Source organism: Oncorhynchus nerka, linkage group LG10 (assembly GCF_034236695.1).
Source record: "Oncorhynchus nerka isolate Pitt River linkage group LG10, Oner_Uvic_2.0, whole genome shotgun sequence".
NCBI classification, from domain to species: Eukaryota; Metazoa; Chordata; class Actinopteri; order Salmoniformes; family Salmonidae; genus Oncorhynchus; species Oncorhynchus nerka.
In genome coordinates, this window is record NC_088405.1 from 38,340,971 (window position 1) to 38,358,434 (window position 17,464).

Consider the following 17,464-nt stretch of genomic DNA (forward strand, 5'->3'; position numbering starts at 1 on the left):
CGTGTGGAGGTAGGTCATTGCTTTGTGTTGTGCCCCTGTCTCGCCCTAGCGCTCCAAGCTCCCAGCTCCCTCATAGTTATTATTTAGTGTGAGGATGACCTTACTAAAAAAGAAATTCTATCAAATCATCAAACCACCCATAAGCTGACTGACAGTTTGTCCAGCTCCAGCAATCTGTTTATCTGGGTCTCAGTTGAGCTCTGCGGAGCAGATATGGAAGAGTTTACGATCTAGCTGCCACTTTGTTATTTAAGCCCTCAGCGGTGAGTTTGTCTTGCTCAGGCAGTAGGGAGGAGAAGGGGAGAGGAAGGGAGGAAAGAGGGAGGGGGAGGAGAGGGGGAGAGGATGAGATGAGGAGAAGAGGGCGAGATATATTTCCCATGGTACAGTATGTGTTGGTTGGCCTGTTCACCAATGATGTAACTGTCCTCTCTGCACACTATTCATGTCTCAGTCTCTCACACATAGACTTGCACAGGGGCAGCAGGGAGCACAGGGGCGGCAGGGAGCACAGGGGCGGCAGGGAGCACAGGGGCAATATTTGTTGTACTATTTGTTCCGTCCTTTCAGGTGGATTAAACTGAAATTGCAACCTTCTAAGGCTTGTTTAAAAAAATAAAGATATTTTGGAGATTATTTCCTTTTCAAACAACCGAAAGTGAGCAGGTGTAATCTGAATAAAGGGGAAAATGTTCTTCCTGAATATTGGATGAGACATTCGTAGCAATTGACTAGAGAACCAGTTTGGATTTAAGTATAACTTTTGTATGACTGATGCCTTTAGTGAGAGGTCTAATGCTTTAATATTTAATCATTTCTGCCCACCAAATTCATATTCGTTATATAAATAGGCCCTTTTAATTTTATCTGGCTTGCCGTTCCAAATAAAATTGAATATTTTTGTTCATATAATTTAAAAAGCAGGTCACTAGGTGTAGGCAAAACCATAAGCAAATAGGTAAACTGTGATATAACTAAGGAGTTAATCAGGGTGATTCCTTAGTTATATCACAGTTTAGACAGGTATTTTCCTTTCCATGGTAGCAAGATCTTATCTTTTTTTGCTAACTTTCTATAAAAATGTATTGGCGTGAGATCATTTCTTTCTTTTGGGATTTGTATACCGAGTATGTCCACATCTCCGTCAGACCATTTAATTGGTAAACTACATGGTAATGTAAAATGTGCATTTTTTTGTGATCCAATACGTAATATGGTACATTTATCATAATTTGGTTTTAATCCAGAGAGGATAGCAAAAGTATCTAGATCCTCTAAGAGGCCGTGGAGAGACTCCAATTGTGGTTTTAAAAGAAAACATGAATCATCAGCATAGAATGACACCTTCCTTTTTAAGCCACGGATTTCTAATCCCTTAATATTATTCTTTGATCTTAGCAGCTAACATTTCAATGGCAATAATAAATAGATATGCCGATAGGGGACAACCTTGTTTTACTCCTCTAGATAGTTTAAAACGTTCTGGGATGTAGCCATTATTTATTATTGTACACCTAGGGTTACTATACATAACCTTAACCCATTTTATAAGAGATTCCCCAAAATTGAAATATTCTAGGCATTTATATATAAACTCCAGTTGTACTTTATCAAAAGCCTTTTCAAAATCAGCTATGAAAACCAGGCCTGGTGTCCCCGATATTTCATAGTGTTCTATTGTTTCCAGTACTTGTCTTATACACTGCTCAAAAAAATAAAGGGAACACTAAAATAACACATCCTAGATCTGAATGAATGAAATATTATTATTAAATACTTTTTTCTTTACATAGTTGAATGTGCTGACAACAAAATCACACAAAAATTATCAATGGAAATCAAATTTGTGTGTGGCCTCCACGTGCCTGTATGACCTCCCTACAACGCCTGGGCAGGCCCCTGATGAGGTGGCGGATGGTCTCCTGAGGGATCTCCTCCCAGACCTGGACTAAAGCATCCGCCAACTCCTGTACAGTCTGTGGTGCAACGTGGCGTTGGTGGATGGAGCGAGACATGATGTTCCAGATGTGCTCAATTGGATTCAGGTCTGGGGAACAGGCGGGCCAGTCCATAGCATCAATGCCTTCCTCTTGCAGGAACTGCTGACACACTCCAGCCACATGAGGTCTAGCATTGTCTTGCATTAGGAGGAACCCAGGGCCAACCGCACCAGCATATGGTCTCACAAGGGGTCTGAGGATCTCATCTCGGTACCTAATGCCAGTCATGCTACCTCTGGCAAGCACATGGAGGGCTGTGCGGCCCCCCAAAGAAATGCCACCCCACACCATGTGGAAATGCCACCCCGACTGACCCACCGCCAAACCAGTCATGCTGGAGAATGTTGCAGGCAGCAGAACGTTCTCCACGGTGTCTCCAGACTGTCACGTCTGTCACATGTGCTCAGTGTGAACCTGCTTTCATCTGTGAAGAGCACAGGGCGCCAGTGGCGAATTTGCCAATCTTGGTGTTCTCTGGCAAATGCCAAACGTCCTGCACGGTGTTGGGCTGTAAGCACAACCCCCACCTGTGGACGTCGGGCCCTCATTACCACCCTCATGGAGTCTGTTTCTGACCGTTTGATGCACATTTGTGGCCTGCTGGAGGTCATTTTGCAGGGCTCTGGCAGTGCTCCTCCTTGCAGAAAGGTGGAGGTAGCGGTCCTGCTGCTCGGTTGTTGCCCTCCTACGGCCTCCTCCACGTCTCCTGATGTACTGGCCTGTCTCCAGGTAGCGCCTCCATGCTCTGGACACTACGCTGACAGACACAGCAAACCTTCTTGCCACAGCTCGCATTGATGTGCCATTCTAGATGAGCTGCACTACCTGAGCCACTTGTGTGGGTTGTAGACTCCGTCTCATGCTACCACTAGAGTGAAAGCACCGCCAGCATTCAAAAGTGACCAAAACATCAGCCAGGAAGCATAGGAACTGAGAAGTGGGATGGTCACCACCTGCAGAACCACTCCTTTATTGGGGATGTCTTGGTAATTGCCTATAATTTTCATCTGTTGTCTATTCCATTTGCACAACAGCATGTGAAATGTATTGTCAATCAGTGTTGCTTCCTATGTGGACAGTTTGATTTCACAGAAGTGTGATTGAAGTGGAGTTACATTGTGTTAAGTGTTCCCTTTATTTTTTTGAGCAGTGTATTATCTCCAATGTATCATTCATGTAAAAAAACCTGTCTGATTAGGATGAATAATATCTGACAATACTTTTTAAATTCTATGTGCCAAGCATTTTGCTAGGATTTTTGCATCACAACACTGAAGTGTAAGAGGTCTCCAATTTTTTAAATGGACTGGATCTTTATATATACCACTTGGATCCTGTTTCAGTAATAATGATATCAGACCTTCTTGTTGCGTGTCTGATAATCTACCATTTATATAGGAATGGTTAAAACAAGTCAATAATGGTCCTTTGAGTATACCAAAACAAGTTTTGTATACTTCCACTGGTATGCCATCCAGCCCTGGAGTTTTCCCATCCTTAAAGGCCCCAATTGCCTCAAGCAGTTCCTCCTCTGTAATTTGGCCTTCACATGAGTCTTTCTGTACAGATATTAATTTTACATTATTATTCGGAAAAAAATCCATACAATTAGTTTAATCCTAATCTTAATGAACACACACACACACACACACACACACATTCTCTGCAGTTACATTTACATGGATTGTTTTACTTTATTTCATTATTGTCATCAATGAATTGTCATCTTTGCCATCGTCAAATCTTTAAGTACTCATCATCATGTCATCATCATCATAATATGTTCCAAGGCTTTCTTCTCCTGTTTTCTCTTTCCTATAAATGAAAGACAAGCAGGCTGCTTGCATGGAGACATCAGACTGGCTGATATTGGATTAAGCTCAGAGGGTTTCTATTTAGGACCTGACTGGAGAGTTGATACACTACTTTGTGGTTGTGTCCCTTGGAAGGAACGCTGCTGTTCTAGGGCGGGAGAGCTGTGCTCTATATTTGCCTGTGGTGTTGGAGACAACCGAGGCAGTAGCAGCAGCAGCAGCAACACTGGGTTGCCCATGCTATCATAGGATTACTCAACATCACTGCACTGGATTTGACTCACACAGTACTCACTTTATCACTCCCGCTGATGTAGTGTGTGGTATAATTGTCTATTGGGCATTGCTAAGGGAGCTATGCGAAGGAAGAGGAACGAATAATGAATCTATGTTAGGGTTGCAAAGGGAGAGTATAACACTGTTAACTTTATAAGTTTACCAGTAAACTTCCAGAATATTTCAATACATGCAAAATATATAAAACAATAAAATAAGATGACTTTGAATTAAACCATTTAATGACAACGCTAAAACATTATCCTAAATATAACCCCTACATTTAGTGAATACAGTTCGTGTTTGTAAGTCGCTCTGGATAAGAGCGTCTGCTAAATGACTTAAATGTAAATGTAAATGTTTAATATGAGAGTTGCAGCATAAAATATCCTTCATATTTGTACACACTTTTTTATTTTACTATGTCAATATGTCTTTTTTGTAAATATTTTTGTGGTGGCAGTTCTGAAAAAAAGTAAATAGTTGAAGTAGTTGCAGAGTTAATTAGGCTATTTTCTCTCGAGCCATATGTTCTATCTACTAGAAACTCATGAACACCGGTGTAAAGATTAAGAAAATATGATTAGTACATTTTTTTATTTTATTCAAGTACAAATTACCAAAGTTACCATAGATTGTCATAGATTACCTGTTAATTGCCAAAATTGCTGAACATTCCGGTAACTTGGTAAATTACCGGTGGTTTTGCAACCCTAATCTAGCTAGATGTCTACATCTATCTCGACCTAGACGGATGTTTTGCTCAGTGGTAAAGGGTACAGAAGTAGCCTAGGTCATTCATAAGATGTTTGCCTGCAGGGTAAAGCATACTGTACTTCAGAGCAAGCTTTTACTCAAATCCCAAAAGCCTCTTAGGTTCTTGTCTCTGCTCCAGCCGATGAAATCACGATCAGTGTTTAAAACTTTTAGCTAACAGCTCTGCAAAAAAAAGTGTGATGGCTGCGCACTTAAAAGATGCCTCATAAAGTCTGCTTAATTTTTCAAATGTGTTATTAGTATCACTGCATCAGGGAAATGCCTGTGTACGCTATCCCTAATTCAGTGAAAATCATTTTCAAAATCTAAAAATGAAGTAAGCTTTATGTGACATCTTTCAGAGTTGCGGACCCATCACAGTTTTCTGCTTATCTGAATTGACATGTTTTACGCACCAACCAAACATCTGGAAGGGCGTGATGGCTAAAAGTGCTGCGAAACACCCAGGGGTTTGGCCTCTCTCTCACAGCTCTCGACTCCCCCTCCATTCTACCACTCCACACAGGATGCCATCATCTCAGTCAAGAAGAGTTCAAAATTGAATTTGGAGCCCTTTGGAATCCCCAGCAGAAATGAGATTGAACCAATCGGTGTTTCATTATTTATTTCCTCGTGGAGTGTCGTTGAGGCAAAGTCATTGAGAAAAGTTGATTCAGGGAATTAGAACAGTGTTCAGCTCTTTACTTTTATGTTCTTTGCCATCATGTGAAGATACGAGACTTTGAAAGCCGCCAAGCTGTAGATTAGAATCTACAGACCTTTTCACACTACTGAGCCAAACTGACCCGAGCCAAACTGTACTAAGCTGGCCGGGGTACACATCCATCCACCATGCTTGCTGAACCATGCTGAAAAGGAACATTTTAAAGAAGATGTCCAAGCCAGCACAGTTGGGTTTGGATCAGCACGATAGTGTGAAAAGGGTAAAGGTTTTTAACATTTTAGTGTTGTCGTGTCTATGGGATTCAGAGCTACGGTACTGAAAGAATTCAAAGAAACACAACAGCAAGAGACAAGTAAGATGAGTAATTTGAGGGTATTGGAGAAAAAAGCCACAGGGAACTATATTTCATGCCGCTGAATAAATATTTCCTGCACATCCTCTGTTAAGAGGCACTGTCAAGGATTATTCTCTGGCACATCAGAGTGCACTCAGCAACTAATCATTTTTACTGTGGAAGATTTAAGTGCCTTCTCTTGCCTGTCACTTATCATTTGAATGTCAACTGTCAAACACCCATGGCATAGTATTGTTCCTAAGTTGAATTTGAAAAGTCGTGTTTTTTGGGGGGAAACCGCGGCTGTTTTTTTTCCTCAGCTCAACACAGAACGCTGCTCAATGAAATTGTGGAGCAAATCAGTCAATTTTGTGAGGTGCCACATGGAAATGTGGATTTTATGGAAATTATTATGCATTAGTAATAAAAAAATACATTTGGCTTTGTGCTGAGAAATACAGTATTTCTATGGAGATAGCGCTTTTTGCCTCGCAATACTTTATAATCTGTTGTCATTGTCATGTATGTATTCTATATATAACCAGGGACCATTCAAATAGAAATCCTCCTTACAAAGGAGACATGCTCCAAATACCAATCACCAAAGCATGTAACACCACAGCTCTAAGTCATTGTAACAGCACTATTTTAAGTTTCACAATTCTAAGTGTTTCTTGAATTGAGTAGTTCTTGTGTGGTTGCATGCACGCACACACACACACACACACACACACACACACACACACACACACACACACACACACACACACACACACACACACACACACACACACACACGGAAACTCATGCAGTAGATCTGTCTTCTTCTTTCCTCCAGCGAGGTCGTCCTCTCCAACATCAACCACAGCCTGTCTGGCATCTGGGAGTGCCAGGTGACCAGTTCCCGTGGCAACAGGTCCAGACAGATGGAGATCCTTGTGTTGGAGACGTCAGCACCCTACTGCTCAGCAGACAGTATCAACAGCAACAAGGGGGACTTCAGGTGGGTGCTCTAACCAGACCAAAAACAAGGACCTCTTCAGGTGAAGACTAAATGACAAGGTCAAAGGTCAACTACAGTGCAACAAGGTAGCCTAAAACATGCCTGACCTCATGTTGGCATTCAAGATGTCAGTGTTTTGAGAATGTGAAATGTGAAAGCCCAATGGTTCGCTAAACTCAGCTCTGCTCAAGTAGGAAGTGACTGTAGAATATTATGTTGGAGAACCTCCAAACGGGCTTCAATGCCATACAACACTCCTTCCGTGGCCTCCAACTGCTCTTAATCGCTAGTAAAACCAAAGCATACTTTTCAACCGTTCGCTGCCTGCACCCGCACGCCTGACTAGCATCACCACCCTGGATGGTTCCGACCTTGAATATGTGGACATCTATAAGTACCTAGGTGTCTGGCTAGACTGTAAACTCTCCTTCCAGACTCATATCAAACATCTCCAATCGAAAATCAAATCTAGAGTCGGCTTTCTATTCCGCAACAAAGCCTCCTTCACTCACGCCGCCAAACTTACCCTAGTAAAACTGACTATCCTACCGATCCTCGACTTCGGCGATGTCATCTACAAAATTGCTTCCAACACTCTACTCAGCAAACTGGATGCAGTTTATCACAGTGCCATCCGTTTTGTCACTAAAGCACCTTATACCACCCACCACTGCGACCTGTATGATCTAGTCGGCTGGCCCTCGCTACATATTCGTCGCCAGACCCACTGGCTCCAGGTCATCTACAAGTCCATGCTAGGTAAAGCTCCGTCTTATCTCAGTTCACTGGTCACGATGGCAACACCCACCCGTAGCACGCGCTCCAGCAGGTGTATCTCACTGACCATCCCTAAAGCCAACACCTCATTTGGCCGCCTTTCGTTCCAGTTCTCTGCTGCCTGTGACTGGAACGAATTGCAAAAATCGCTGAAGTTGGAGACTTTTATCTCCCTCACCAACTTCAAACATCTGCTATCTGAGCAGCTAACCGACCGCTGCAGCTGTACATAGTCTATCGGTAAATAGCCCACCCATTTTTACCTACCTCATCCCCATACTGTTTTTATTTATGTACTTTTCTGCTCTTTTGCACACCAATATCTCTACCTGTACATGACCATCTGATCATTTATCACTCCAGTGTTAATCTGCAAAATTTTAATTATTCGCCTACCTCCTCATGCCTTTTGCACACAATGTATATAGACTCCCTTTTTTTCTACTGTGTTATTGACTTGTTAATTGTTTACTCCATGTGTAACTCTGTGTTGTCTGTTCACACTGCTATGCTTTATCTTGGCCAGGTCGCAGTTGCAAATGAGAACTTGTTCTCAACTAGCCTACCTGGTTAAATAAAGGTGAAATAAAAATAAATAAGTAAAAAATGAGAAAACAAAGAAAGTAAACAGTCAAATGAAAAAAAAATCCATGGAATGTAAGTACTGTTTAGCTAGCAGTTATCCCCATGCATTAGGAAGCCATGTGTTTCATATCAATCACCAAAATGCTAATAATTCTGTACCCTAGCTTTATACTGTAGCTTTCTATAAAACATTCCAATTAGTCTCTGACTGGCATTTTCCCATCCAGCTAAAGCCTTATGAGTTGAAAAGCCAGCAGGCTCTCCACGAGACCTGGGTTCAAATACTTTGAGCATTTGCTTCAGTCTGCCTGGAGTGCCAGATGGGAGGGGTTTACCATTTTGGAACTGTTCAACTAGTTCCATTGCGTCAGGCAAGCTCAATCAAGCGCATTAAATGATGGCAAATCATATTTGAACCCAGGTCTGCTTTCCACCTCTCCCTCTGTCTCTGTCCCTGTCCCTGTCCATCTGGAAGTCTTGAGAAGTTGTCTGTTTTCCTCCCTTCAGTCTTGTTTCCGTGTCTGCTCCATTGTTGTCATGAACTGCTCCTGTACTTTACAACCCACTTCCAGTGAAGCGAGCAGAGAGGCTTTGTTTCTGCTAAGCAGTGGCGTAATGGGCTGGAAAATGAGACCCTTTTTTTATCGGGGGGGATTAGTGCCATAGATTATGAAGTAGCCAGTGCCATGATGACAGGGGGAGAAAGCAGGACCGGTTCCTCTGAACACAACAACAGATTTATCCTCAGTCTTTCCTCAATATACTCCCTTTGTTTTCACATTATGAAAAATTGCCAAAATGACATTGTTGAAATGAAACCAGCTTGTTTTCGTTGGTGTTTTTGCGGGTGTTTTCAGGGAGATATAGACTACAGTAAGATGTTACAGTATATGTAATATCCAGTGCCATTATGTTTGTTTACATGTCATGCAGAATAACAATCAACAATAAATGATAACTTAGTAATGCGACATAATAACAAGGCAACGCGTCACATCAACGTAGTGTAGTCAGGAAATCGAGGCTTATTGTGGATCACGGTGACAAAGACATTGATACCATATCTTGTGACAGGTGGCCAAAGACCCTGGCAGGGATACTGGCCTTCCTGCCCTGTGCTCCATCCACATTTGGCTATGCCCCCCGCCCTTCTGGTGCCGCTTCACACCACCTCACTCAGAGGGAGAAGAAGGCCTGGCGACGCTGTGACCAGGCAGGCCGGTGGGCAGAGGATGACTATACCCAGTGCCCTTATGCCAGCGAGGTGACTCGCATACTGCATGAGCTCACCCAGGTAGGACATTTTTCTCACTAGCAGAGACAACGCGAGACAAGGGGTTCTAAAACGGAATAATCTAAATCATTAACTATTTTTTTTATTTGAGGTAATATCTGGCTTGATTAATACCCATAGGAAGACATACAAACGGTTATTTCATAGCACATATGCAATGTATCTGTGTAAATCCAAGTGATCTAGCCTCTTCTAACCCAATCACTGTTCTATTACCAGATGACCATCAACACCAGCAATGCCCAGCCGTTAGCCCAGCAGCTGGTAGCCTTCACCAGCAGGGCGGGGGACTTCAGCGATGTGATGGATGTCATCTTTGTCACACACCTGGTTGAGAGGCTGACTCGCCTGGTGGACCAGCGTAGAGAAGTACGTATGATAGCAGGACTTAGCCGCTGTTCACACACACTTACACACACGCATGCGCACACACACACACACACACACACACACACACACACACACACACACACACACACACACACACACACACAGAAGAATGCACACACACACACAGCATTTTACCCTCAGCCTCCACGCAGCAGTAATTTTTTTGCTCAACAGTTCTCCGCGGTATTGTATGAGGAATTGCAAATTTGACTAATCACTACACTATTTCCGCATAAAACAGTCAAATCAGTACAAAAAGAGGGCTCGCAATTTCAACCAATCTCCACACGTTTAACGCATAACATAGTTAAATCAAGTCACACGTCAACAAACTATGTCCCTTATCAATGCATTTTCCTGATAAATTGGACAAAAGCATTGCATATTTACATGCATAATGTCAGAATTCCTCTGGCAAAATCAAGCATTTTTGCCCCGCAAATGTCATAAAATAATCCCTGGGAAATTCTGGGGGATTGAATAAAGAACCCCGATCTGTTTTCTTTGGACGAGCTGTTTATAGTCCAATGAAAGGCACATATGAGTGGATGTCTCTTTTTGCCCCGGTAGCTGGCTAGTCTACTTGACCCCAGCTCCATAAATGCTGGACTTTGGGTGCTAATTTCCCTGAGATGTCATCAGTGAAGCAATTTGGTAACATGCAATTTGAGGGGAAACTATACATATTGTTAGCTGCTATTCCTGACCCGGTATTATTTAAGCATGTGAGATGTGAGTGCTTTTCAGTGTTTTGAAAGCAGGGATTTGTCAAATTCTAAGGAGTGATTTGCAAGAAGAGACTTGAAACTGTTCAGATGACAGCTTGAATCAGGGGTGTCAATCTCATTCCATGGAGGGCCTAGTGTCTGCTGGTTTTTGTTTTTTCCTTTCAGGTGAGGGCAGTTCCTTACTAATTAGTGACCTTAATTCATCAATCAAGCAAAAGGAGTGCAAACCCGCAGACACTCGGCCCTCTGTGGAATGAGTTTGACACATGTGGCTTAAATGGAGGGATCCGCAGGTTAACGGAACTCGATTTAAGAAGCCGTACATTACGCTAAATGTGCTCACACTCTAGGAATGAAGGAGTCTTAGCCTGCCACCGTCCCACGCTATACTGGCCTTCAAAATTCATTTGGAAAACCTGTGTGTTTTCCTTCATCTTCTTTTCTTGCTTATGGCAATCATGCACCTGAGAGCTAAGTTGATGAAGAGGTAATTCGGCTATCCCCGAATCTATTCCAAATGTATTTCTTTTATACCAGGGGTCTTCAACCTTTTCTTGTCCGGGGACCCCTGGTGAGGCAAACCAGAGACCGAGGGATCCCCATCATATGTTAGCCCCCCCCCAAAAAAAATCTGTTAGCCCCCCAAAAATGCAACAACTTGTCTTATCATCAGGTGATGTAAACAACACTTTAAAATGAATAGATTTCATAGATTTTGGTAGTCTATTCTGTTTTTGCTAGCGATATTCATAAAAACATTCAAAGTCAAAATGACAAAAAATTCACTTTTTCAATAGTATTATTTGATATACAGTACCAGTCAAAGGTTTGGACACACCTACTCATTCAAGTGTTTTTCTTTATTTTGACTATTTTCTACATTGTAGAATAATAGTGGATACATCAAAACTATGAAATAACACATATGGAATCAAGTAGTAACCAAAAAAGTGTTCAACAAATCAAAATATATTTAAGTATTTGAGATTTGTCAAATAGTCACCCTTTGCCTTAGTGACAGCTTAGCACACTCTTGGTATTCTCTCAACCAGCTTCACCTGGAATGCTTTTCCAACAGTCTTGAAGGAGTTCCCACATATGCTGAGCACTTGTTAGCTGCTTTTCCTTCACTCTGCGGTCCAACTCATACAGAACCATCTCAATTGGCTTGAGGTTGGGTGATTGTGGAGTCCAAGTCATCTGATGAAGCACTCCATCACTCTCCTTCTTGGTCAAATAGCCCTTACACAGCCTGGAGGTGTGTTGGGTCCTTGTCTTGTTGAAAAACAAATGATAGTCCCACTAAGTGCAAACCAGATGGGATGGCATATCGCTGCAGAATGCTGTGGTAGCCTTGCTGGTTGAGTGTGCCTTGAATTCTAAATAAATCCCTGACAGTGTCACCAGCAAAGCATCCCCACACCATCACACCTCCTCCTCCATGCTTCACAGTGGGAACCACACAAGCAGATATCATTCATTCATCTACTCTGCGTCTCACAAAGACACGGCGGTTGGAACCAAAAACCTCAAATTTTGATTAATCAGACCAAAGGACAGATTTCCACCAGTCTAATGTCAATTGCTCATGTTTCTTGGCACAATCAAGTTTCTTATTATTATTGGTGTCCTTTAGTAGTGGTTTCGTTGCAGGAATTTGACCATAAAGGCCTGATTCACGCGGTCTCAGTTGATGTTGAGGTTTGTCTGTTACTTGAACTCTGTAAAGGCATTTATTTGGGCTGCATTCTGAGGGGCTGTTAATTGTCGATTTCTGAGGCTGGTAGCTCTAATTTACTTATCCTCTGCAGCACAGGTAACTCTGGGTCTTTCCTGTGGCGGAAATCATGAGTGCTAGTCATAGCACTTGATAGTTTTTGCGACTGCAATTGAAGAAACTTTCAAGTTCTTGAAATGTTCCGCACTGACTGACCTTCATGTCTTAAAGTAATGATGGACTGTCATTTTTCTTTGCATATTTGAGCTGTTCTTGCCATAATATGGACTTGGTCTTTTACCAAATATGTCTATCTTCTGTATATCAACCCTACCTTGTTACATCACAACTGATTGGCTCAAACGCATTAAGAAGGAAAGAAATTCCAGAAATATAATTTTAACCATGCGCATCTGTTAATTGAAATGCATTCCAGTTGATTACTTCATGAAGCTGGTTGAGAGAATGCCAATAGTGTGCAAAGCTGTCATCAAGGCAAAGGGTGACTACTTTGAAGAATCTCAAATATAAAATATATTTGAATTTGTTTGACACTTTTTTTGGTTACTACATGATTCCATATGTGTTATTTCATAGTTTTGATGTCTTCACTATTATTCTACAATGTAGAAAATAGTCAAATAAAAAATTAACTGGAATGAGTAGGTGTGTCCAAACGTTTGACTGGTATTGTACATTTTCACGGACCCCCTGAAGTAATTCTGAGGACTCCCGGTTGAATACCCCTGCTTTATACGACTGAAGGCAACTATAGGGTCTGCACACAAAAGAGGTCAGAGTAGTGTAGTGGAATTGAATTTTTACGTGAGAAGATCATTATTTGGAGCTCTCCTCAACACGGGGTCCTACTAGAAAACCTAACAATACTTGGATGCTCAGATACACCTTGATTAATGCCAACCCAATCTCTCCACAGAACAGTTAGAATAAAGAAACTGTGAATTTGATGTAGTTCAACTGTCATCACAGTTAAGTGATTATGCCCCATTGGAGCCGCTAATCTAAAGAAAATCTTTATATAATGAATCAAGTCACCATCACCACCCTCATCATTTCATTTCCTCAATCCCGTAGCTAGGGGACTATATCTCTGACATAGCCAGTAACATGATGCTGGTGGAGGAACACATCCTGTGGATGGCTCAGAACGAGGCCCGGGCATGTACACGCATTGTCCAGTGTGTGGAGCGCATCGCCGACTTGGCTCTCACCATAGACACGCAGGTCATATCAAAGGTAGGTAAACCAACATCAAAGGCACACAAACGTCTATAAACTAAATGTTAACTCTTTAAACCCTTAAAATGATAACTTATAAAGTGTCACTAAGATTGGTTTTGGAATCAAAGCTTAAGGGAGCTCAAAACGTATTGGGACAGGGACATTTTAGTTGTTTTTCTTGTTGTTTTGGCTCTGTACTCCAGCACTTTGGATTTTGAAATCATACAATGACTATGAGTTTAAAGTGCAGACCCCATTTTAGGGGACCAAAAGAGAAATTCACTGACATGTGTATTTAAAAGTAGTAATAAGTTAAGTAGTTGGTCCCATATTCATAGCACAGAATGACTACATCAAGCGTGTCTCTACACATACGTCGGATGCATTTCCTTTGGTTGTGTTTCAGATCGTTTTGTGTCCAATAGAAATGAACGATAAATCATGTTGTGAGGACAGACGCTGGGAGATGAAAAGCAAGGACAGGGAGTGAATATTTCATAAATAACGGACATGAAATAAAGCAAGGACAGGGAGTGAATATTTCATAAATAACGGACATGAAATAAAGCAAGGACAGGGAGTGAATATTTCATAAATAACGGACATGAAATAAAGCATGGACAGCGATCTGATTCTGATTCAATGTGGCCCGCGGAATCATGCTCAGATCACATAAAGAATTTGCCATGTTATTCAAATTAAAAGCTCAATGCCCAACTTGTCCCGACACTTCCATATGAAGCATGCAGAGACATTATAGGAATATGTCTTCTGAGCAGAGGGCAAGTGCATCGAAAGAATTGCTTTCTCAGTTGCAAAAGCAGCTAGGTCTTTTCACAAAACTGCATTCAGCAAACGATGGAATTGCGAGAGCTAGCTATGTACTGTCCCACAAAATTGCTAAACATACCAAGCCATTCGCTGAGGGCGAATTCATGAAATAATGTTTAATTGACTCTGCACCAATACTTTGCCCCGACAAGAAAGAGCTGTTTGTCAAGACGAACAGTGACACGGCGTTTTGAGGGCATTGCAGAGAATACGGAACAACAGTTGAAAGACAAGGTAAAGGATTTTACCTATTTCCCCTTGGCCCTGGATGAGAGCAGTGATGCACATGAACACGGCGCGGGTGTTGATATTCTTACGAGGCATAACCCCAGACTTTAAAATTACATAGGAGCTTGCTTCAGTGCAGTCAATGAAGAGCACAACCACAGGGAAATATGCATTGGAGGAGGTTAATAAGTGTGTGGCAAAACTGGGACTGAGTTTTGAAAAGTTATCCAGTGTGACCACTGATGGGTGCCCAAACTTGACAAGAAAAAGCATTGGTCTTTTGAAAAGGATACAAGATCAAATAGCTGAGCTGAACCCAGATCAGATTTTTCCCCCCTGCATGCATTATTCATCATGAGATACTCTGTAAATGTGATCTGAAAATTAGCGATGTTGTGGATACAGTCACTAAAGTGGTAAACTTCATAAGAGCTAAATCTTTAAACCACAGGCAGTTTGTCTCACTGTGAGAAGAGACAGAGTCTTGTCATGCAGATCTCCCTTACCACAAAAACGTGAGTTGTCTGAATTTGGGGAAGGTGCTTAAAAGGGTGTTGGACCGGCAGTCAGAGATTGCTAAATTTTTGCAAATGAAAGGAAAATTTGAATTTCCCTCAACTGCAAGATAAAGAATGGTTGGCTGATTTTGCCTTCACCGTGGACATCATGGCCCTCATGAATGAACTTAATTCCAAACCACAAGGGAAGGGCCTTTTTGCACATCAGATGAACAGCCTTGTCAAAGCCTTCACGGGAAAATGACTCCTCTTGACCCGCCAAGTAGAAGCCAACAATCTCACCCACCTTCTGACACTATTAGTCTGTTCCCTATCAGATGACCAGAGGGAGAAGTATACCTCGCTGCTGCGTGCTTTGAACGGTGGGTTTTCTCGTCGTTTTGAGGATTTCAAAGTGTTGGAAAATGACATGCTGTTTGTTTCCTCTCCTTTCACCTTCAATGTGGATAACACTCTCACTGACCTGCAACTTGAGCTTATCGATCTTCAGTATGATGCAGTGATTGGAGAACTATTCAAAACAATGTCACTGACAAGGTTCTATGCATCTCTCGATGAAAAAACTTTCTAAAGATTAGGAATCATGCTCAGAAAATGTTTGTAGGGTTTGGAACAACCTATTTATGTGAACAGACATTTTCAGTGATGAAATATAAAAAGTCAAGACACAGATCATCTCTTACTGACTCTCACCTCTCGGCAATCCTGTGCATAGCGACGTCAGAAACCATACCTGACTTCACTGCTCTAGTCAATGCCCATCAGAGACTTCACTCCTCAAACTGATTGAGTAATTTAAGTGTAATGTTGAGCTCTCTCTTTATTGTGTGTTTGTGCATACCCGTTAACAAGAGTTCTGTCCGTGGTGCTGAATGCACAGTGTACTTTACCCTCCATGTAGTTCATTTCATGTTTAATAATGAAAATACCTACCAAACGGAGGACATGGATGTGGTTTATTTCTGTGCATGTTAAAACAGTAAAATAAGTAGCATATCTGGATGTGATTTACAGTAGATATATCTGTCAACACAGTCATACACATGATGTACAGTTGAAGTCGGAAGTTTACATACACCTTATCCAAGTACATTTAAACTCAGTTTTTCACAATCCGTGTAAAAATTCCATGTCTTACGTCAGTTAGGAACACCACTGTATTTTAAGAATGTGAAATGTCAGAATAATAAAAGAGAGAATTATTAATTTCAGCTTTTATTTCTTGCATCACATTCCCAGTGGGTCAGAGGTTGACATACACTCAATTAGTATTTGGTATCATTGCCTTTAAATTGTTTAACTTGGGTCAAACTTTTCGGGTAGCCTTCCACAAGCTTCCCACAATAAGTTGGGTCCACTTCAATGCCTTGACTCTGTTGTCCTTAAGCCATTTTTCCACAACTTTGGAAGTATGCTTGGGGTCATTGTCCATTTGGAAGACCCATTTGTGACCAAGCTTTAACTTCTTGACTGATGTCTTGAGATGTTGCATCAATATATCCACATAATTTCCCTCTCTCATGATGCCATCTATTTTGTGAAGTACACCAGTCCCTCCTGCAGCAAAGCACCCCCACAACATGATGCTGCCACCCCCCGTGCTTCATGGTTGGGATGGTGTTCTTTGGCATGCAAGTCTCCCCATTTTTCCTCCAAGCATAACGATGGTCATTATGGCCAAATAGTTATATTTTTGTTTCATCAGACCAGAGGACATTTCTCCATAAAGTATGATCTTTGTCCCCATGTGCAGGTGCAATCTGTAGTCTAGCTTTTTAATGGCGGTTTGGGAGCAGTGGCTTCTTCCTTGCTGAGCGGCCTTTCAGGTTATGTCGATATAGGACTCGTTTTGCAGTGGATATAGATACTTTTGTACCTGTTTCCTCCATCTTCACAAGGTCCTTTGCTGTTCTTCTGGGATTGATTTGCCCTTTTCGACACCAAAGTACGGTTATCTCTCCTTCCTGAGCGGTATGACGGCTGCGTGGTCCCATGGTGTTTACACTTGCGTACTATTGTTTGTACAGATTAACGTGGTACCTTCAGGCTCTTGGAAATTGCTCCCAAGGATGAACCAGACTTGTGGAGTTCAAAAAAAAAAAAAAAATTTCTGAGGTCTTGGCTGATTTCTTTTGATTTTCCCATGATGTCAAGCAAAGAGGCACTGAGTTTGAAGGTGGGCCTTGAAATACATCCACATGTACACAAAATTATGTCAATAAGCCTATCAGAATCTTCTAAAGCCATGACATCATTTTCTGGAATTTTCCAATTTTCTAAGTGAAA

At 41.7% G+C, this 17,464-nt stretch overlaps 1 protein-coding gene across 1 annotated transcript in view; it reads left to right on the forward strand.

Annotated features, from left to right (window-relative positions):
- Positions 1-17,464, forward strand: part of LOC115134910 (adhesion G protein-coupled receptor A3-like) — a 277,905-nt gene that overhangs the window by 140,894 nt on the left and 119,547 nt on the right. The window contains exons 8-11 of the mRNA XM_065023285.1: positions 6,704-6,868; positions 9,305-9,524; positions 9,744-9,893; positions 13,455-13,616. Of these exons, the coding sequence (XP_064879357.1) occupies positions 6,704-6,868; positions 9,305-9,524; positions 9,744-9,893; positions 13,455-13,616 (697 nt within the window). The remainder of the gene's footprint in view (positions 1-6,703; positions 6,869-9,304; positions 9,525-9,743; positions 9,894-13,454; positions 13,617-17,464) is intronic.